The following is an 18,086-nucleotide window of genomic DNA, read 5'->3' on the forward strand; positions in this document are numbered from 1 at the left end:
ATTGCAATTTATCGAGCAGGTTGAAGTGATCAATGTAGTAGGTAAGTTGCGTGTGAACACATTTTTCTAATAATTTGGCCAGTGGACGGATGTTGGATATAGGGCGATAGTTAATTTAGGTCTACAATATTTACAAATGGTAGTGGTGGTCTTATTGGTAGCACATCACTCTCTATGTGCATTATCCATTAGTTCACAGTATTGGTGCCCCTCAACGTTAGAGATCTACACCCCACTACCTAAGGTGTCAGCCCTCTGTGGCCCAAATGAACTCAGTGGTAATATCAAAACATATACATAAACCTCGGCACTCTAATCAATTTGACATTAATTCATAAAAACTTTTCAATGTAGGTCAATTTGAACCACCAGCAAACAAAAAGTGTTTTACTTGCTGTTCAATTTAACATACATATGGAACATACAGATTAAATCTGTATGTTCCATATGTATATTAAATTGAACAGCAAGTAAAAAACTTTTTGTTTGCTGGTGTTTCAAATTGACTTACATTGAAAAGTTTTTATGAGTTATTTAGGTCTGCTGGGTCAGCCGATGGTTTCTTTAATATGGGGGAAACTTGACCAGCTTTGAGGATATCTGTGATGGTTCCTTGTAGCAAAGAGGTGTTTATAATCCTGGTCCATAGAGGCACTAATGTCGGTATGAAGTCTTTCAGGAGTGGGTCCGAGAAGTGATTGGAGGGATTTAAAGCTGTGAGCGTTTTTAGAATCGTTTCTTCGCTGTAGAGGTTGAAGGAGGACCAGTCAGCATTGTTTTTGAGGTCGAGCTTTGCGGAACAACTAAGCGGGTTCCTGAGGGGGGTCCTTGAGGCAATCATGTGAGGGTCGGTGAGGGCTAGGTCATTAAGTAGGTCTGTCTATATGTTTTCAGTTTTTGTTGAGAAATAGGACGCGAATGCCTCGCAGTTGGGAAGTGTTTCTGGATTAACTTGAGGCAAGTGGGAGACACCCTTAGAACCCTTGTTGCAAGCTAGAGCTGCATAATTTATAAAACAGTACTGATTGAAAGTAGATAGTAATAGACCTACAATCTTATTAAAAACAGAAACTTGACCATTCAGTTTACTAACACGTTTTTCATTCCTGATGATAGCTATGAGTTATTTCAGCCAATCACAGTGAGTTAGAATCTCAGCCGAATTCCATCTTCCCAGAATGTAAATTTCCTCAAGTGCTAAATATATTGAAAAACCAGAAAATCATTGCCTTCAGTTGTTTGTCTTGACTGATACATGAAAGATCATGCAGCCTGTCCAGTGCCAGCAATAGGATGAAATCATACTGTGTACTAATGTTTTCTAATGGTCGACAAGCTACTTAAAACTAAAGTGATAGATTGGAATATGTCCAGAGCACATGTAACACGTCACAATCAGGTTCTCAGAGTTGTCAAGCACTTCAAGTTGGGACTTAGGCCTACAGAGCAAAGTCTGGAGAGTGACCAGTCATTGTCGGACTTGCCATTTATATCACCTGGCATTTCCCCAGGGGGTCGGTGCAATTGGAGACAAGCATTAGAAGGACCATACCACTTAGTTCACTCTCTAGCTCCATGGGGTTTATCGCAGCAGGCACTGCGAGGGGCATAAGAAGAGATAATGCAATCAGGGAAAGAGGAGTGTTGTATGCCATGAATGGCCCCTAGAAGGATGTCAGGTGCCCTGCCCAGGCACCTACAGGAGATGTGTAGTGTTCCAAATTCATTTATTCTCCTTATCTTCTAAACCTTAAGAAACACAAAGGAAAGGTTGTGCTATAATTATTATCCCCCAGCAGAAGGACATGGCTCTTTAAACTACACTGTTCTGACATTTTAAGCTGAATGAAGGTCATAATAATTGTGAGGCAATCGCAAACATGTGCAAAATTAGACATAACTACAATTTTAAATGTTTATGATTTACAAGTAAGACAGACAGACAATAGATTAGAAGCTTATCTGATAAAACTTGGGCTTGCTTTCTTGGGTAAATTGATATCTAGCATGCCTTCTTCCCAAGTTTGAAATTGAAGAGATGCTAGTCCTTCCACTTGTATACAAAGTAGTACTATATATACACAACTCCACATTCATGTACTTAAAATGCATATACGTTTAATTATACAAGAATGGTAGATATTACGAGTGGTCAATATTTTTCTATATATAATTATCTTATCAGAATTATGGCTGTCAATACTTTTTGCAATATTAAAATCTTGATAGTCTAACAAATAATCAAATACAGAGATCTATGATTTGGGGGCAGAAAGGAAGAGTGGGTCTATTAGTGGACACTGCACTTTTTCTTGTCTAACATCCTTTTTTTGGATTCTTCACAGCTTCCCATATTGCCTTCCAGAAGCAACATGAGACAAAGGAGTTTGTCACTGAATAATAACCCAACACGACAAATTGCTGGGAGAGGATGGGTAAGTCAAAAGGTGTATTTTAATTGTATTGGAGTGTTTCAGTTCTCGTCTACATGTTATTTGTAGTTCTCTAACACAGTATCCTTTATAAGTATAATCTCATCACCCACCTTTGCTTGTAATCTATAATCAAACTGCCCTGTCTCTAACATTCCTGACCAAACCATAGCACTTCTAAAGTTCAGTCCATCTGCTTAGCATCCTCACTTGTTGCATTGACATTACTTCAAACCCACTAGCACTTTTAAGCCACCGTTACTGGCAGTATTTACACTTTCCTCTTCTTTCCTTTTGTGTTTGGATTAGAAGCCACACATATTTTCGCTACCCCAATTCTTTCTCTCTTTATTTGATCCCTTGCGTCCTCAGTGTACCAAAGAAGAGTATATAGGTCCAGTAAACGTACACTTCACCATTGACGATTGTGGAGCATGATAAGGGTTTTCACACCTGGTACATCTCTCCAGGCCCAAAGACCTGTGGCTACATCTGTATGGGCCCCGAGGATCACAGAGATGAAGCAGGTGTATCAAACACCTTCCCAAGGGCTACTGCATCAACAGTGTCAGTACATAAAACTGTAGTCAGGCCATAGACCTAGCAAGGACTTTGTGGGTGGGCTCTTCACCACCCTAAAGTCAAAACACACACACACACAAACGCACACACACACACACACACACCTTGTGCGTCTTAGATGATACATAGGTTATATGTCATGAGACATTGTTTGTCTGGCTAGTTTTACCAGATGCAATTTTTTGTCATTTGTATGCACGTGCTCATCATACTCCTTATGAGATTGCATAGGGTAGATAACTTTGCCATTTAAAAAACCTTTTGTATTGTGTTTGGTGCTGAGAGCCCTAGATGGTAATGCATAATTCAGAGGAATAGATGTCTATCTAACTTTAGGAGCAGCAACCTAAATGTTTTGTGCACCCTGGAGGAATGTTTGTGTTGTCTGTATTCCTTAGTATAATCAATCAACAAGAGTTTTTAGTGAATCACCAAAAATATATTTTCTATGCCTATGCATTGTATAAAATACTGAAGAATGTACATTCGGCCTTCTTCAACTGCATAGGTAAACTAATGATTGAAATAATTAGAATTCTCTATGGAATGCTGAAACTATCTCAGCTACTCCAAAGCCATAGAAGTGCCACTTTAACTTCTGTCCCTGTCCGAGTGCTAGATTCAGGGAAAGGCTGAAGCAGAGACAGGAAGCCAACCAATCACTCAATCAATCAGTGAATTTATAAAGCGCACTACATACCCGTGAGGGTCTCAAGGTTCTGAGGGGAGGGGGTGCTGCTACTGCTCGAAGAGCAAGGTCTTGAAGAGCTTCCTGAAAGTGAGCAGGTCCTGGGTCTGCCGCAGGTGGGTGGTGAGGGTGTTCCAGGTCTTAGCGGCGAGGAAGGAGAAGGATCTGCCGCAGGACGTTGTTCATTGGATGCGCGGGACGGCGGAGAGGGCGAGGCTGGCGGAGAGGAGCTGGCGGGCGGGGGTGTAGAAGTTGAGTCTGTTGTTCAGGTAGGCTGGTCCGGTGTTGTGGAGTGCTTTGTGTGTGTGGGTGAGAAGCTTGAAGGTGATCCTCTTGTTGACGGGGAGCCAGTGCAGGTCTCTTAGGTGGGAGGTGTTGCGGCTGCGTCGAGGGATGTTGAGGATCAGGCGGGCGGAAGCGTTCTGCATGCGTTGCAGCCGTTGTAGGTGTTTTGCCGGGATTCCTGCGTAGAGTGCGTTGCCGTAGTCCAGCCTGCTGCTGACGAGGGCTTGGATCACCGTTCTTCTTGTTTCGGTCGGGATCCACTTGTACATCCTGCGAAGCATGCGGAGGGTGTTGTAGCAGGAGGAGGAGACGGCGTTGACCTGCTTCGACATGGAGAGGGAGGAGTTGAGGATGAATCCTAGGTTGCATGTGTGGTCCGTGGGTGTCGGTGCTGTTCCCAGTGCGGTCGGCCACCAGGAGTCGTCCCAGGCAGAGGGGATGAGGCCAAGGATGAGGACTTCCGTCTTGTCCGAGTTCAGTTTCAGGTGGGTGCTCCTCATCCACTCGGCGACAGTCTTCATTCCCTCGTGGAGGTTGGTTTTGGCAGTGTGCGGGTCCTTGGTGAGGGAGAGGATTAGCTGGGTGTCGTCGGTGTAGGAGATGATGTTCAGGTCGTGCTGGCGGGCCACTGGTGTGAGGGGGGCAATGTAGACGTTGAACATGGTCGGGCTGAGGGATGAGCCCTGTGGTACGCCGCAGATGAGGTCAGTGGCTTCGGATCGAAAGGGTGGGAGGCGGACTCTCTGGGTTCTGCCGGAGAGGAAGGACGTGGTCCAGTCCAGGGCCTTCTCCTGGATTCCGGCTTCTTGGAGGCGTGTTCTTAGTGTGCGGTGGCAGACCGTGTTGAAGGCGGCTGACAGGTCCAGGAGGATGAGGGCTCAAGTTACGCTGTTGTCTAGTTGGCGCCGGATGTCGTCTGTAGCGGCGATGAGGGCTGTCTCGGTGCTGTGGTTTGAATCCGGACTGGGATGGGTCTAGGATGTTGTTGTGCTTGAGGTGGCGGGTCAGCTGTAAGGTGGCGATTTTCTCAATGACCTTCGCCGGGAAAGTGAGCAGGGAGATGGGACGGAAGTTCTTGAGGTCCTTGGGGTCTACCTTGGGCTTCTTGAGGAGGGCGTTGATTTCGGCATGCTGCCAGCTTTCCGGGAATGTCGCTGTGTCGAATGAGATGTTGATGACCTTCCGTAGTTGGGGTGCGATGGTTGCATCTGCTTTGTTGAAAACATGGCGCGGGCAGGGGTCTGACGGAGATCCCGAGTGGATGGAGTTCATGACCTTGCGTGTCTCGTCGTCGTTGACGTGGGACCAGGAGGTCAGTTGGTTGGTGCAGGTGGCGTTCGGGGTGGAGTCTGTCGTGGTCGGAGCGGACGGGGTGTTGAAGCTGTCGTGGATGTCGGCGATCTTGCGATGGAAGAAGGTGGCCAGTGAGTCGCACAGATCTTGCGAGGGCGGGATGTCGTTGATGTTGGCGCTGGAGTTGGAGAGTTCTTTCACTATGTTAAAAAGCTCTTTGCTGTTGTGTGTGTTGTTATCCAGGTGGGTTTTGAAGGAAGATCTCTTGGCTGTTCTTATGAGGTGGTGATGTCTGCGGATGGTGTCCTTGTGGGCTGCGTGGCTGTCTGGTGTGCAGTCGTGGAGTCATTTTTTCTCCAGCTTCCGGCACGTACGTTTGGAGGTCTGGAGTTCTTCGGTGAACAAGGCGGCTTTCTTGCTGTGGTGGTTGATGTAGGGTTTCTTTAGCGGGGCGAGGGTGTTGGCACAGTCTTCGATCCACTGTCTGAGGTTACGGGCAGCGGCGTCTGGATCGGTGGGGTCGATGGGTGGGTTCTGGGCGAGGGTGGAGGTCAGCTGGTCCTCGGTGACTTTGCTCCAGCAGCGGCGAGGCAGCTGTTGGGTGCGGTGGTGCGTGGTTGGTTTCTTGAAGGTGAAGTGGATGTAGCGGTGGTCGGTCCAGTGGAGTTCGGTGGTGTTGTTCAAGGCGACGTGGGAGCTTGTGGAGAAGACGGGGTAGAGCGTGTGGCCGGCGGCGTGGGTGGGTTTGGTGACGAGTTGTCGGAGGCCGAGGTTGTCGATCAGGGTGGCAGGGTTGGCGTCGTTGCTGTTCTCGAGATGGAAGTTCAGGTCCCCGAGGAGGATGTAGTCCGTGGAGGCGAGTGCGTGGGTGCTGGCGAGGTCGGCGATGGAGTCACTGAACAGGGCCTGGGGTCCGGGAGGTCTGTAGACGAGTGTTCCTCTGAGGATCGTGTTGGGATCGGTGTGGATCCGCAAGTGGAGGTGTTCGACGGAGTTGAGGGAATCGTCTGCGAGGGTGTGGACCTGGAGGGTGGCCTTGTGGACGATGGCTATTCCTCCTCCGATTCAGTTGGTCCGGTCTCTGCGGGAAATCTTGTAGCCGTCTGGGATGGCTATGGCGATGTCCGGTGCCGAGGAGTCGTTCCACCAGGTCTCGGTCAGGAAGGCAACGTCTGGGGCGGAGGTGTCGAGCAGGTCCCAGAGCTCGACGGCGTGTTTGCGTGCGGAGCGGGTGTTGAGGAGTATGCATTGAAGGTGGTTGGGTCCGGTCCTAGGAGGCTTGGTGGTTCTGTCGCAGGTGAAGTTGCAGGCATGGCAGAAGAAGGGTCCGTGGGTGCGTTTCGGGGCAGCCTGGAAGCAGCGGTGGTCTCGGCCGGTGTTGAGAGCGTGGAGGGTGTTGGCGTCGTATCGGAGTCTGGCATTGTGGAGTACGCGGGGTCCAGGAGTTCTGGCGCTGGGCGCGGTCCAGGCGCAGACGGGCTTGCCTTTGGCGCGCCTTCGGCACACAATCGGCGCAACCGCTACGTGCGTCCGCTGCACGTCCGAGCAGCGGCCGCCATATAAGGAGTGGAGGGAGGGAGGAGCAGCTGGGAGGCGGGAGCAGGGCGGCGAGGGGGCGTGGCCTCAGGGGCAGCGACGAGGAAGGAGTGGGACGATAGAGAGAGAAAAGTGGGGTTGGGGGGGCCGACTAGAGTGAAAAGGGGCAAGAAAGAAGGCACAAACAATACAAATAACAGTGAAACCAGAATGCGGAAGACAAGGAATCGAACAGAGCGCAGGGTCTGGCCCAGGTCACGGCGGTGATCCGAGGCAGGCAGCGGGCGTAAACACGCACAACACAGGAGCAGGCACTTAGCTGGTGGAGCTGTCCGGCAGCAGGGAGTGACCTGACCTGCAAGCAGGGTCAGGGGTCACACCATTGTATTTGGCTTGTTGGCCTTCCTGTAGGGGTGAGATTGATGGCCTTGATGCTAATAGACTGATTCCTCTCATGCTCCTCACTGGTAAGAACTATTAATTGCTCTTTCTCATTATGCCCCTCAAATAAATGGTGGACAATTAACGAAGGTGGCTGCCCTAAGACCATGGTATTAACTAGTGTTAACACCCTAACCAGAGAGCAATGGTAGTTCATACCACACAGTCAGTTCTAGAAGAGACCTCTGGAACATTTTATTAATTCATCAGTGAACACAAACACTTGGGCAGTTAGCCCAGAGAGTGACAGTCACAAAAATGTCTAAAGATGAATGAGTGTGGTACCCATAGATGGCACACGTTGCATACCCGAGCCGATATGTAGGAAAACTTGCCTCACTTTGCACATCTGGCTAACCACATCCTTTCAATGCCAAAATATATACAACTCTTGTCTTGAATCATCATATGCATCTAGTATTCACATTTCTTTTAATTAAATATGAGCCTGTCTACTTGTTTAGCTCATAGCAATGTGATTATGTGTCAAGGCAATTTTTCCCTTTTAGAGGTATTATTTGGCCACCGGCAAAGACTTCATGTATTTAATCTATACTCAGAGATTGTGTGTAGGCCAGCAATCCAACCACAATACTTTAACACTGGGGTATTCAAAGCTTGCAGATCTAGCAAATGTATGACTTTACAGGCAAGTAACATGGAAACAAAGAGTATCTGATCACACACCTCCTTAAACTTGGGTGTTATTGAAAAGTTTGATGAGGATCTTTTGTTGTGGCCATAGAGGGGGTGTTGGTATGGACCGTAAGGGTACTTTGGAGAAGGTTTCACCTCATGCCATTTTTTACCTTTAAAGCTGCCGTGCCGGCCTGCCACAGAGACAATGAGACAGAGCAGAAGCCTCGTGCCTTATTCTGGCGGAAGGGTAAGTAAGACAATCTCAAAAGCCAACAGGTGTGTGTGAGTATTTCCTTTGCTCCATTACATTTTTATCTTGTTGACTTCTAGCAATGAATCATCTACAAAACCAGTCTCAGCTCTTGCCCCCTTCTATAGCTAAACTGCTTAACTAAAGTGTCATTTGCTGTCCCACATGATTTACTAGAAACTAGGTGGGTGGAAACAAAGATATTGTGATCACCTCCCTACTTAAACTTCGGTGTTGCTGAAAAGTTTGATGATTTTCTCTTGTTGTGGTTACGCATGGGGTTTTGCTATGGATTTGGAGTGGACTTTTACCTTATTCCATTTCTTACCTTACAGCAGCTATGCTGGCCCGCCACGGAGCTAATGAGAGACAGCAGAAGCGTTGTATCTTATTTTTGCGAAAGGGTAAGTGAGATATGATATTATCAAAGACCTCCGGATGTTTGAATATTTCCTTTTCCACAATTCATTTTATCTTGTTGATTCCTAGCAATGGATCATCTACAAAGGCAGCCTCAGCCCTAATCCCCTATCCCCTACTTTAAACTGTACAGTCTCCTCTTTTCGCCATTGTCTTACCTGACTGCCTTATCCTTACACTGTTTTACACAACAGGAACCACATCAAAGGTCCCTCATCTTTTTCTTTTTCCCCCTCCAGACTCTTCCTTCTCCTCCTTCACATCCCCTTCCTGCACCCATGCCGCTGTCAAACCATAAAAAATGTTTAGGATGATTTTGCAGCTACTCTACCATTGACTCAATGATTGCATTTCTGCAGAATGCATATTTCTAGATCAAAGTGTCCACGACTTTCCCTGACATTTAGACTATTCATAAGCCATTACCAATGAAATGTCCTCCCTTTTGGCCTGCAGTCTGCTAAATAACATTTAAAATACAATTCTGTCAATAGTGATTTCACAGTTGACATAGCAAGGGCACCATACCCTTCAATCGAATGGGGATGATGATTCCATTTCAGTGCAAACTCATGTTTGAGATGTGCAGACCACTCAGCATTTCCCCTGTGATGTTACCAAAGCCCCTTATGGCTATTTTGGCCTTATTACAATTGGCATGTTATGCATTTTTTAATTCACAAGATTATTTTGGGTTAGTCAACTTGAAAAGCATACCAAACAGATAAATATTTACTGAAATTGTAAGTGAAATACTGGATTATGCAGTTTAATTGTCAGCAGTAAAGTGAAGAAAATAGACTTTTGTTGGAATATTTGGATTAGAGTAAAAAAGAAAATTTCCATTAAAGGGAGGAATTGTTGTAGCAGTTCTCTTCAAGATGCAGCTAAGAATTTTCACTGGTTGGAATTAGAATGTTTAGGGTTTTTGACCTCTGCTTGACCTTTTTCCCCTGCATTAGACTGCATGAAATTTGGCATTCAGGATCATAGTTGGTAACGCTAATTGAGTGCTTATAGTTGTGCAGGTGGTTCATGGACTTCAAAGTGTAAGTAAAATTAAAAAATTCCTTTTAAATGGAAAGTAGCTGCGGTCTGTGCAGGTAACAACAGTCGCGCTGGGTAATTTGGGATTTCGATGGACGATGCAGAGGGAAAAATAATTATTTATTTAATGTTCCCTCTGTATCGTCCCTCGAAATCCCCCCTTACCCGGCCCCACCGCTGTTACCTGCAGGGACCGTGGCTGATGGAAAGGTTGGCTAAACCATAACATAATGACTTATATAGAGACAGAGAGTGGGTGTCAGGATGTCACCTCATGACTGGAAGATAATCAGACCATGAGAACATTGCAAATTGCTAACTGTTTGTGACAATTTTTCTATTTAGTCAAGATAATGTTATGGACTGTAGACTGTTAATGGAGGAGAGGGGTCGTGGGCTAGTGTTAGGTGCTGTAAACATCTGGACTCGGTCTTGCTTAATGTACTTTTTTGTTATCTTCACAGCTACCAGATTGGCCTGCCGCCTTTAGATCCAGACCTGGGAGTGCACCGGTGATCACACTCATGCATCACATTGCTGGGAGAGAAATGGTAAGGGAGAGGGGGCTCTTAGTGGACTGAGTTTGAATGATGCCTTTGAATGTTTACTAGGGATGAAGAAATGCCTTCTGTTGTAGTCATCCAGTATGGCGTCTCATACGTATTTACAATTTATTGTGCCTGATTGGTCAAAAGCATGTGTAATTTCACACCACCAACACCAGCGCCATTTTGCAGCAACCAGCATTTTACCAAGGATGTGGCATTATGCCATGGATGACTACAAGCTGCGAAGAAATACAGCTGTTATGCAAGGCCCTGGATTTTATCATGGGAGTGCAATAGGGTTCTCTCATGAAAACCCACAATTTGGCAAGAATTACCACCATTGTGTCTGTGCCACCACTTTAGTAGGGTTGGAATGGGCAACATGCCATGGGTGCCCACAGGTTCCCAAGAATTACCACTGTTAAGGTGGGCAGCCTTTTACCACAGATGGACAATAGTTATCATTAGCATTGTGTGTCAGGGCCAGCATTGTACCATGGTGGGCAGTGAGCACAACACTCAGACACTCCTCATGCAAGCATGCAGATTTTCAGATATACATGCATGCACAGACACACAGTCAAGCACTCGTGCACACACAAAAATAAAAGCAACTTTGTTTTTTAAACGTACGTTCTGCTGGGTGCTGCTATCCTTACTTCTGGTGCTAATGCTTTCCCTCTCAAAGCTGGCTCTTGTTCCTATTAAGGTAAATATGATATTATCCTGGGAGGAGGGTTGGGTGGATAGGAGCTCCCTGGGTGCATACAGAGGCAGATGTGTGTATCCAACAGGAGTGCCTGAGGGAGAAAATAACATGAAATCCCGTGGGTGGGGAAGGAAATGGAGCAAGCAGGATTTATTTTGGAGGAGGCAAAGCAGTGCTTAATTTGAGCCTGTGGTTTCTGGTGCTCAGCACCACCAGCACTCAATCATCTACACCAGCGCATTTCATGAGCATCAGTTAAGGACACATTCTTTTATGGGGAGATTAAGTGATTTGGCCAGAATCACAGGAGGTTGAGCCGACACTGATTGTCATGTTTGAAGTGCCCTTGGCTGCTTCTTCATCTAACAGATACTGACTGATCATGAGGGATCCTCCAGGAGGGCACGAGGAGAAGAACAATTGTATTGGAGACTGTGATACATGTGAGCATGTTCAGTGGAGAGGGAACCTCTGACTGCTGCTGCACTGCAGACATGGCTGGAAGGTGGTCATTCGGTGCCCTCTGCGTATGTTTTGTTTGCAGATTAAGGGGGAGATTTACAAACATTTTACGCCGTGTTGTACGTCGGCGCAAAATCTTTTTTTTCTGATTTACTTTCTAGCACTAAACTTGTTTAGCGCTGGAAATACCATGAAAGTAACGCGAACATTACTTAGCGCCAAGGGGGCACACCATGGGTGGTGCATGGGCGTTCCCATGCAATCACCCAAGGTTTCTGATGCTAAACCCTATTTACTAAATAAAGAGGGGAGAGAACTTAGCATCAGAAAACTGCGCCCATTTGAAGTAGGCACAAGGAAGGAGAAATGCTCTCATTTCTCCTTCCTTTTTTGACTTTGTAGGTGGTCTGCACTTTACAGCACACATACAAAGAGGGAAAAGGGTTAAAGTTAATCTAAGCATGGCATTTTGTACTGTAAGGCTATCCTTCCAGTATGAAACCTATGCTAGACTCACATGGACACCCTCGCACTATGGCGCAAAGGGGTCTCCGTGGCGTACGGCTGCTGACTTCAGCACTGGCAGGGAAAGGGGAGGAGAGTGCCATATTTCTGTAAATATGGCGCTCTCCTCCTCTCTCCTTTTCACGCAGCGCAGCATTTGTGGATGCTGCATTGTGTTAAGGAACAGCAATGAGGTGCAAAGGTGAACAATGGTGTTGGATGGTGTGGAGTTCTCCTCAAACAGTGGGCATTAGTTAAAGTGAGTGAATCTACCAGTGGCGGCTCCTCCGCTAAAGCGGAAGTGCATCTCCCCATTGCTTTTAAGCAGTGTCACTAAAGGAAAAATAAAATGATAATGACCCTAAGTTATTATCATTTTATGTTTTCCTTGTTGCTGCAGCTTTGCACGCAGGACAGAGCGTGGTTGCTCTGGTGACAGAGCACGGGAGGGGAGCAGTGGTTTGCACTCCCTAAAGTGCCCTCTGGGGCCGGCCAAATATTCATGCACACCTTGCATGTTCTCCATGCAGGCTACATTACAGCCCGCATGAAGAACATGTCCAGCCTCCCATTCTCTGGCTGAGCGCTGATTCACGGTGCTCAGACCAATCACAACACTGCATTGCAGCATTATGATTGGCTATCGGGAGGCTGGGAGCCGGGTGCATCGTGCTTCCTGCCCTGGAAGCGGGGAAGAGGACCTAGAGAAGGCGGTGGTGACAGTGGGCAGCAGCGGCAGACAGGTAAGTGTATACGTTTTGTTTTATTTCATTCCCTCTTCCTCCCCCCCCACTACCCGACCCCCCACCGCCTTCAAATACCAGCTGCCTCTGGAATCTACATAGGATATTATTGTTAGAGTCATAGTGTCATAGGTAAATATTATTTCATCTGCTAACCATATGATGTCATAGATGCTGCATTGATTACTTTGTGGCCGTCGTCCTACTTAGACCAAGTTACTTGGAAATTCTGATCCAGTGATAGGAGAGGGATAATTTGTGGTTAACCAGAGGGTGTGGTTATAGTTAATGAAAATAAGCCTTGGACTGAGTAATTCCTTACACACTTTTTGTGAATTTGCAGATGTCACTCTTGCCATCAGGAGAGAGAATGAGACAGAGTGGCTCACTGATTTTGAGCTTCATACATTGCAATAATGGAAGGGACTGGGTAAGTGACAGAATGTCAGTAGAGGAGGGATTAGGCATACAATTTTGTGTTTCCTTTGTCCTCCATGCTTGCTTTTTTGCTATATGTGCTTTTTGAATTTACAGCTTATATCAGAGGGAAAATCATATGATTTTGCTTATGTAAATCAGGATACTTTTACTGAGATGAAAGAACTTTTAGACAAACAAGTGAACCACGTAGTGTATGTCTAAAAGTCCTCCACCGGGATAGCCACCCATGGACAACTTTGCCTATAGAACTAGAAGAGTGACAAAATGCTTGCTCTTCAAAATTAAAAAACAATCATGAATCTAGTTTCATTAGAAAAAAAGAAAAGTAAACATGCAACGCAGTGGCGTAGCAAGGGGGGGTGCTGTGGCGGTCCCGGGTGGCATGGGTTTTGGGGGCGGCAGCTCCCCTGCTCTTACATGAGTCATTGCCAGCACTTCAGTGCAGCCGCAGGGCGGCAAAGGCAGCGACCACCACAGGCGGCAAAGTGCCTTGCTATTCCACTGATGTAACGTCTTTGAAAAAGATAACCAGTTCAGTTGTACATGAAGAAACTCTGATTAACTATGAGATGTGATTGATCCATTGGATCCAGGGTTGAAGAGGGAGGGAACTTTCATCATGGGGGTTAGGGATCATGGGTGTTGGTAATGGAAGTGGGCATTGGACTAGGTTTTGCCTGATGGACCTTTCTTGGTACCTTCACAGCACCCACCCCTCACCACTTCAGAGGAAACTTTGATGCAGAGAACCAATCTCAATTCTGATACTACAGAGAGCGAAAGGGTAAGTGAAAGGGAGAATCAGTGAGCGGAAGTTAAACCATATATTCTAGTGCTTTCTAGTGAGGAATAACTTTTAATGGCCTCCTGCACTGGATTTTATAAACAGATATCAGTCATTTCAATGTAATTATAAACAATGAAAACCAGTAAATAACGTAATTTTTCCATCACAAACATTTAAATCAACATTTAATGCAATTTAAAGTAAATAACATTTACATTGCTTACAGATACAATGCCTAATTGTTTTAAAATCTACAAAGCGAACTTTTTTTAAAGTGAAGCATGCTTCAGAGAACTTGCCTGACATGTTCTTTAGCTTTGCAAGTGATGTGGCAATATGCATCCTGTAGAGATAGCAAAAGAAATAACCTGGTTGCACGGCTGCCTTGAAACGCTCTGACTATATCCCATGATGAACCCTACAACCCTATGACCTACTTAGATACATCCATCTATAGGACACATGCAAAACAAGCGATATTTCACTCCTCATACACCAATGCAGCACTCACATACACAGCTTACTCTTGGGGGACTTAATGGCCCAGATAAGACAGTCTACACAGGGCTCCAGAGAAAGAGTTGGTTTTCCCATAGTGCTTAGGGTACTAAGGCCTGTACTCCATGACTGCCAACAAGCATTAGGCATGCCATGTACTGGTCATAGATGTCACTAGTCACCAATGATAAAAGGCACTCAGATGGAGTACATAAATAGAGGAATGAGTATGTGGGTGGTTGTAGAGTGAAATGCACGGATGGATGGCTAGATGAAAGGAAATGCACATGAATGGATGAAGAGGGAGGGGATGTGTGTGTGGCGATGGTTCTTAGACTGGATTTTGCCTGATGTTCTTTTTTTTCTCTGTATTGTGTCTTCACAGGAGCAATCACACCAGGACACGCTGGAAACGAGAGAGAACACAAGTCTTGTACCTTATGATATTGGACGTCAAAGGGTGAGAATGAGGGTTCTGTTGTGGGTCATACCATGCCAGGGATTGTCAGTTATGTGTGCAACAGACTAGTGATGTTGTAGGCAGATGAGAATACAATGCTGAAAAGGATCAGCATGTTTAAAGGAACTTTGGTTTGCTGAATCTCACAAGTCAACCCAGATATCCACTGGTGCCATTTCAGACCTACATTTATGACAGAATTCAGATTTGTTCTAATAAGAAAATAAATATTTTATTAGTCTTCATGCTAGGAGATGTCTTCAGCTTTTGCTGTCACGTGCTGTGCAAGACTTTAATGCATTAATGAATTCCCTAACAGAGAAGAAGTCTTAGTTGTTGGTGTGATTGCATATGACTTAGGAGAGAAAATAATGATCATGAATCTAAATGTTCATTTCAAAAGGTGAAAAATCAGCCAATCAGGTATAAACATATTGAAAAACTGAGAGTGCCTTGGAGGGGCGCTTTCATTGCACTCGAGGGAGAATTCCCATTTACCATTTTATAGTGTGTAGGATTGTTGTCAGTTTGAATGTGATCTTGCATTTTGGTGGTGACAGCTTGTCCCAGCAATTAATTCCTTCATTTCTTCAGTTGGCAACCACTGACCTCTCCAGTGAAGCATTCATAGGAACGCATCAATATGTGCTACAAATTCTGCAGGCACTGGACGTGTTTAGTCACCCCATACAATCTAGAGTGGATTCTGGAATGTACCTCACTTTATACAGTCTAAAGTGGATCCTGAAACATATCTCACATCATACAATGTAAAGGTCTAGAATGTATCTCACTTCATACAATCTAAAGGGGATTCTGGAATTGGTCACACTACACACAATCTAAAGTAGATTCTGAAAGCAGTATGACACTGGAGAATCTATAATCCTTTTTCAAACTAGGCAGAGCAAACCATGGAGATTACTGACTGGTGAAAATAGAAGGATCTTTTGTGGTGGGCAGAGAGGTGATGTGAGTGTGGAGAGTGGTGCAATATTTCGACTGCATACCCGTAATACTTGTGTCTGCTTCTTCACAGCTGCCACTGTGGCATGACACCCCTGAAATGTTTCAGAGCAGCCCTATAATTGTGCTTCAGATTGATCCCTCTTCTGGAAGAGAAATGGTAGGTGAAAGGAAATATCAATGGATAGGCCTAAACCATACCATGAGTATTCATTTAGCCTCTTGCACAGGCTCTGTTGTCCTTCAGAAATGGTGTCTAAAATCCATCCTCATCTTGCACCACCTACTCCTCCTTCTATGTAACTTATATGTCCAATTCCTAAACTAAAATGGCTGCCTGACAGGTTTTTAACGCACCTCTCATCAAATTGATGTTTGCTCCATCCTTCCAAGCCCTGTCTGGATAGCTCATCTTTACACCATAGTTCTCTCCTTAGAGCTCTCCTTCTTCCTCTTCTTTCCCATCATACCACATCATAGCCAGAATTACTGTCTTTGCCAGTGCATGTTGGCACTCGTGTCCAAATTACAGATTGATTGTGAAACCATATTTAACATAAGCATTGTTTATACCTCATTTTAAAAGCTTAATAGAACACTTTTCTAATCTAAATCCATTAATAATCTCTGCACTATTTGTGTTAATTATGCAATAAACGACAGAACAAAATGACTTTGTTTTAAACATAGTAGATGCATAGTGAAACTATAATTACCTTATGTATTGTTTATACATCGTTTTAATAGTAATAGACAGCTTAACTGATATGAATCCAAAACCTTTTTTTTAAACAAATAAGCTATTTCTGCATTATTTGTGATAATCTTGCAATCATTTACATAACAAAATGGTTTTGTCTCAAGCGTAGTAATTTTACATTTGAAAAATAGACAGGATGCATGCTTTTACTCAATTAGAAAGGTAGTATGGAATGAAAAATTTCCTAGCTATCGTAACGGAAAGTTTCAATTCTATTAAGGACTCGGAGGTGAGGATTATGCCTTCTTTCTTCACTTTATTTATACAGCAGCACTGAAAGAACTAACAAAGTCTACGTTTCCCATGAACCATAGGGAAAAAAGTAGTCATTCACAATGTGTTAACAACCAATCAAAGAAAGGACAGCGTCCAATCAGGGCCTCTCAGGCTCCATATAGTCCTTTGTTAGTGTCCTGATCTTCTCTTTCGGAGCCCAAAGACAGCTAAACCATTGTCTTCAGGAGTCCTGTTTGTGGGTATCTGAACCTGCAACAAACGAGGAAGCATTACCAGAGGAAACTACAACCCTAGGTATCATTTATGTAAGGAAATAATACGGAATAGTCAATCATTTCCATCAATACATAAGAACAGCAAAGCACAACCTCCTCTGACATAGGAATGAAGGAAAAAGAACATACCTACTTCCATACGGGGAGGGACCTCATCCAAGAGCATAGGGCGCGATAATCCTCGCCTCCGAGTCCTTAATAGAATTGAAACTTTCCGTTACGATAGCTAGGAAATTTTTCATTCTATGTCAGGACTGGAGGCGAGGATTATGCTTGTTTAAAGCTTGCCCACAACCAGATGAGCCATATTTAGGATTGGCTTGAAGTAAAAACGCTTAAAGGTGGAATCTGAGGACCAGTCCGCCGCATTGAGGATATCCTCCATGCGGGCACCCAGACCAAACGCCTTAGATGCCATGGCTCCTCTTGTAGAATGCGCACCAAAGTGTCTGAGGCTAATGCCCGCTTCTTGCATCACCCAACGAACCCATCCGGCGATGGTGGGTGAGGAAACCGCTTTAAAGGGTTTCCGGAGCGCAATGAGAAGCTGACGCTCTCCCGGAGGACGGTACTCCTCTGTCACCTCCACATATGCCTTGAGGCAGCGAACCACGCAAAGCTTCGGAGAATCCGAAAATTCTGGGTAAGAGATGACTCTCGTATGGCACTTTGTACGGCGTAAAAGGGTAAACGTCACTCCATCCGGAGTGAACATCCGACCAGAGATATCCAGTGCTCGCACATCAGACACTCGACGGCAAGACACCAGGCACAGGAGCATTGCCAGTTTCGCTGACAACTCCTTACGGGATAGAAACCTATTGGGTTGCCATGAAAGGAAGAGATTCAAGACCTGATTAACATCCCATAAAGCCGAATACCGCGGTTCCGGTGGTAAGGAGAGTCGAATACCCCTTAAGAGTCTGCAAACCAAAGGGTGCTCCCCCAAAGGAGAGCCACCAACCGGGGCATGACCCGAGGAAATCGCCGACCTGAAAGTGTTAATAGATCGATAGGCCAATACGTTTGACGCCAAGTGCGCCAAGAAATTCAGCACATGGACCATGTCCGCGCCCACGGGAT

At 45.4% G+C, this 18,086-nt stretch overlaps 1 protein-coding gene across 1 annotated transcript in view; it reads left to right on the top strand.

Moving 5' to 3' along the window:
• The window catches only part of LOC146817928 (uncharacterized), a 126,018-nt gene extending 111,184 nt beyond the window's left edge, over positions 1-14,834 (top strand). The window contains exons 12-18 of the mRNA XM_085609711.1: positions 2,346-2,435; positions 8,075-8,143; positions 8,482-8,550; positions 10,078-10,164; positions 12,923-13,009; positions 13,727-13,804; positions 14,691-14,834. Of these exons, the coding sequence (XP_085465837.1) occupies positions 2,346-2,435; positions 8,075-8,143; positions 8,482-8,550; positions 10,078-10,164; positions 12,923-13,009; positions 13,727-13,804; positions 14,691-14,834 (624 nt within the window). The remainder of the gene's footprint in view (positions 1-2,345; positions 2,436-8,074; positions 8,144-8,481; positions 8,551-10,077; positions 10,165-12,922; positions 13,010-13,726; positions 13,805-14,690) is intronic.
• The last annotated feature ends 3,252 nt before the right edge of the window (positions 14,835-18,086 follow it).

Source organism: Triturus cristatus, chromosome 6 (assembly GCF_964204655.1).
Source record: "Triturus cristatus chromosome 6, aTriCri1.1, whole genome shotgun sequence".
In the NCBI taxonomy this organism is placed as follows: domain Eukaryota; kingdom Metazoa; phylum Chordata; class Amphibia; order Caudata; family Salamandridae; genus Triturus; species Triturus cristatus.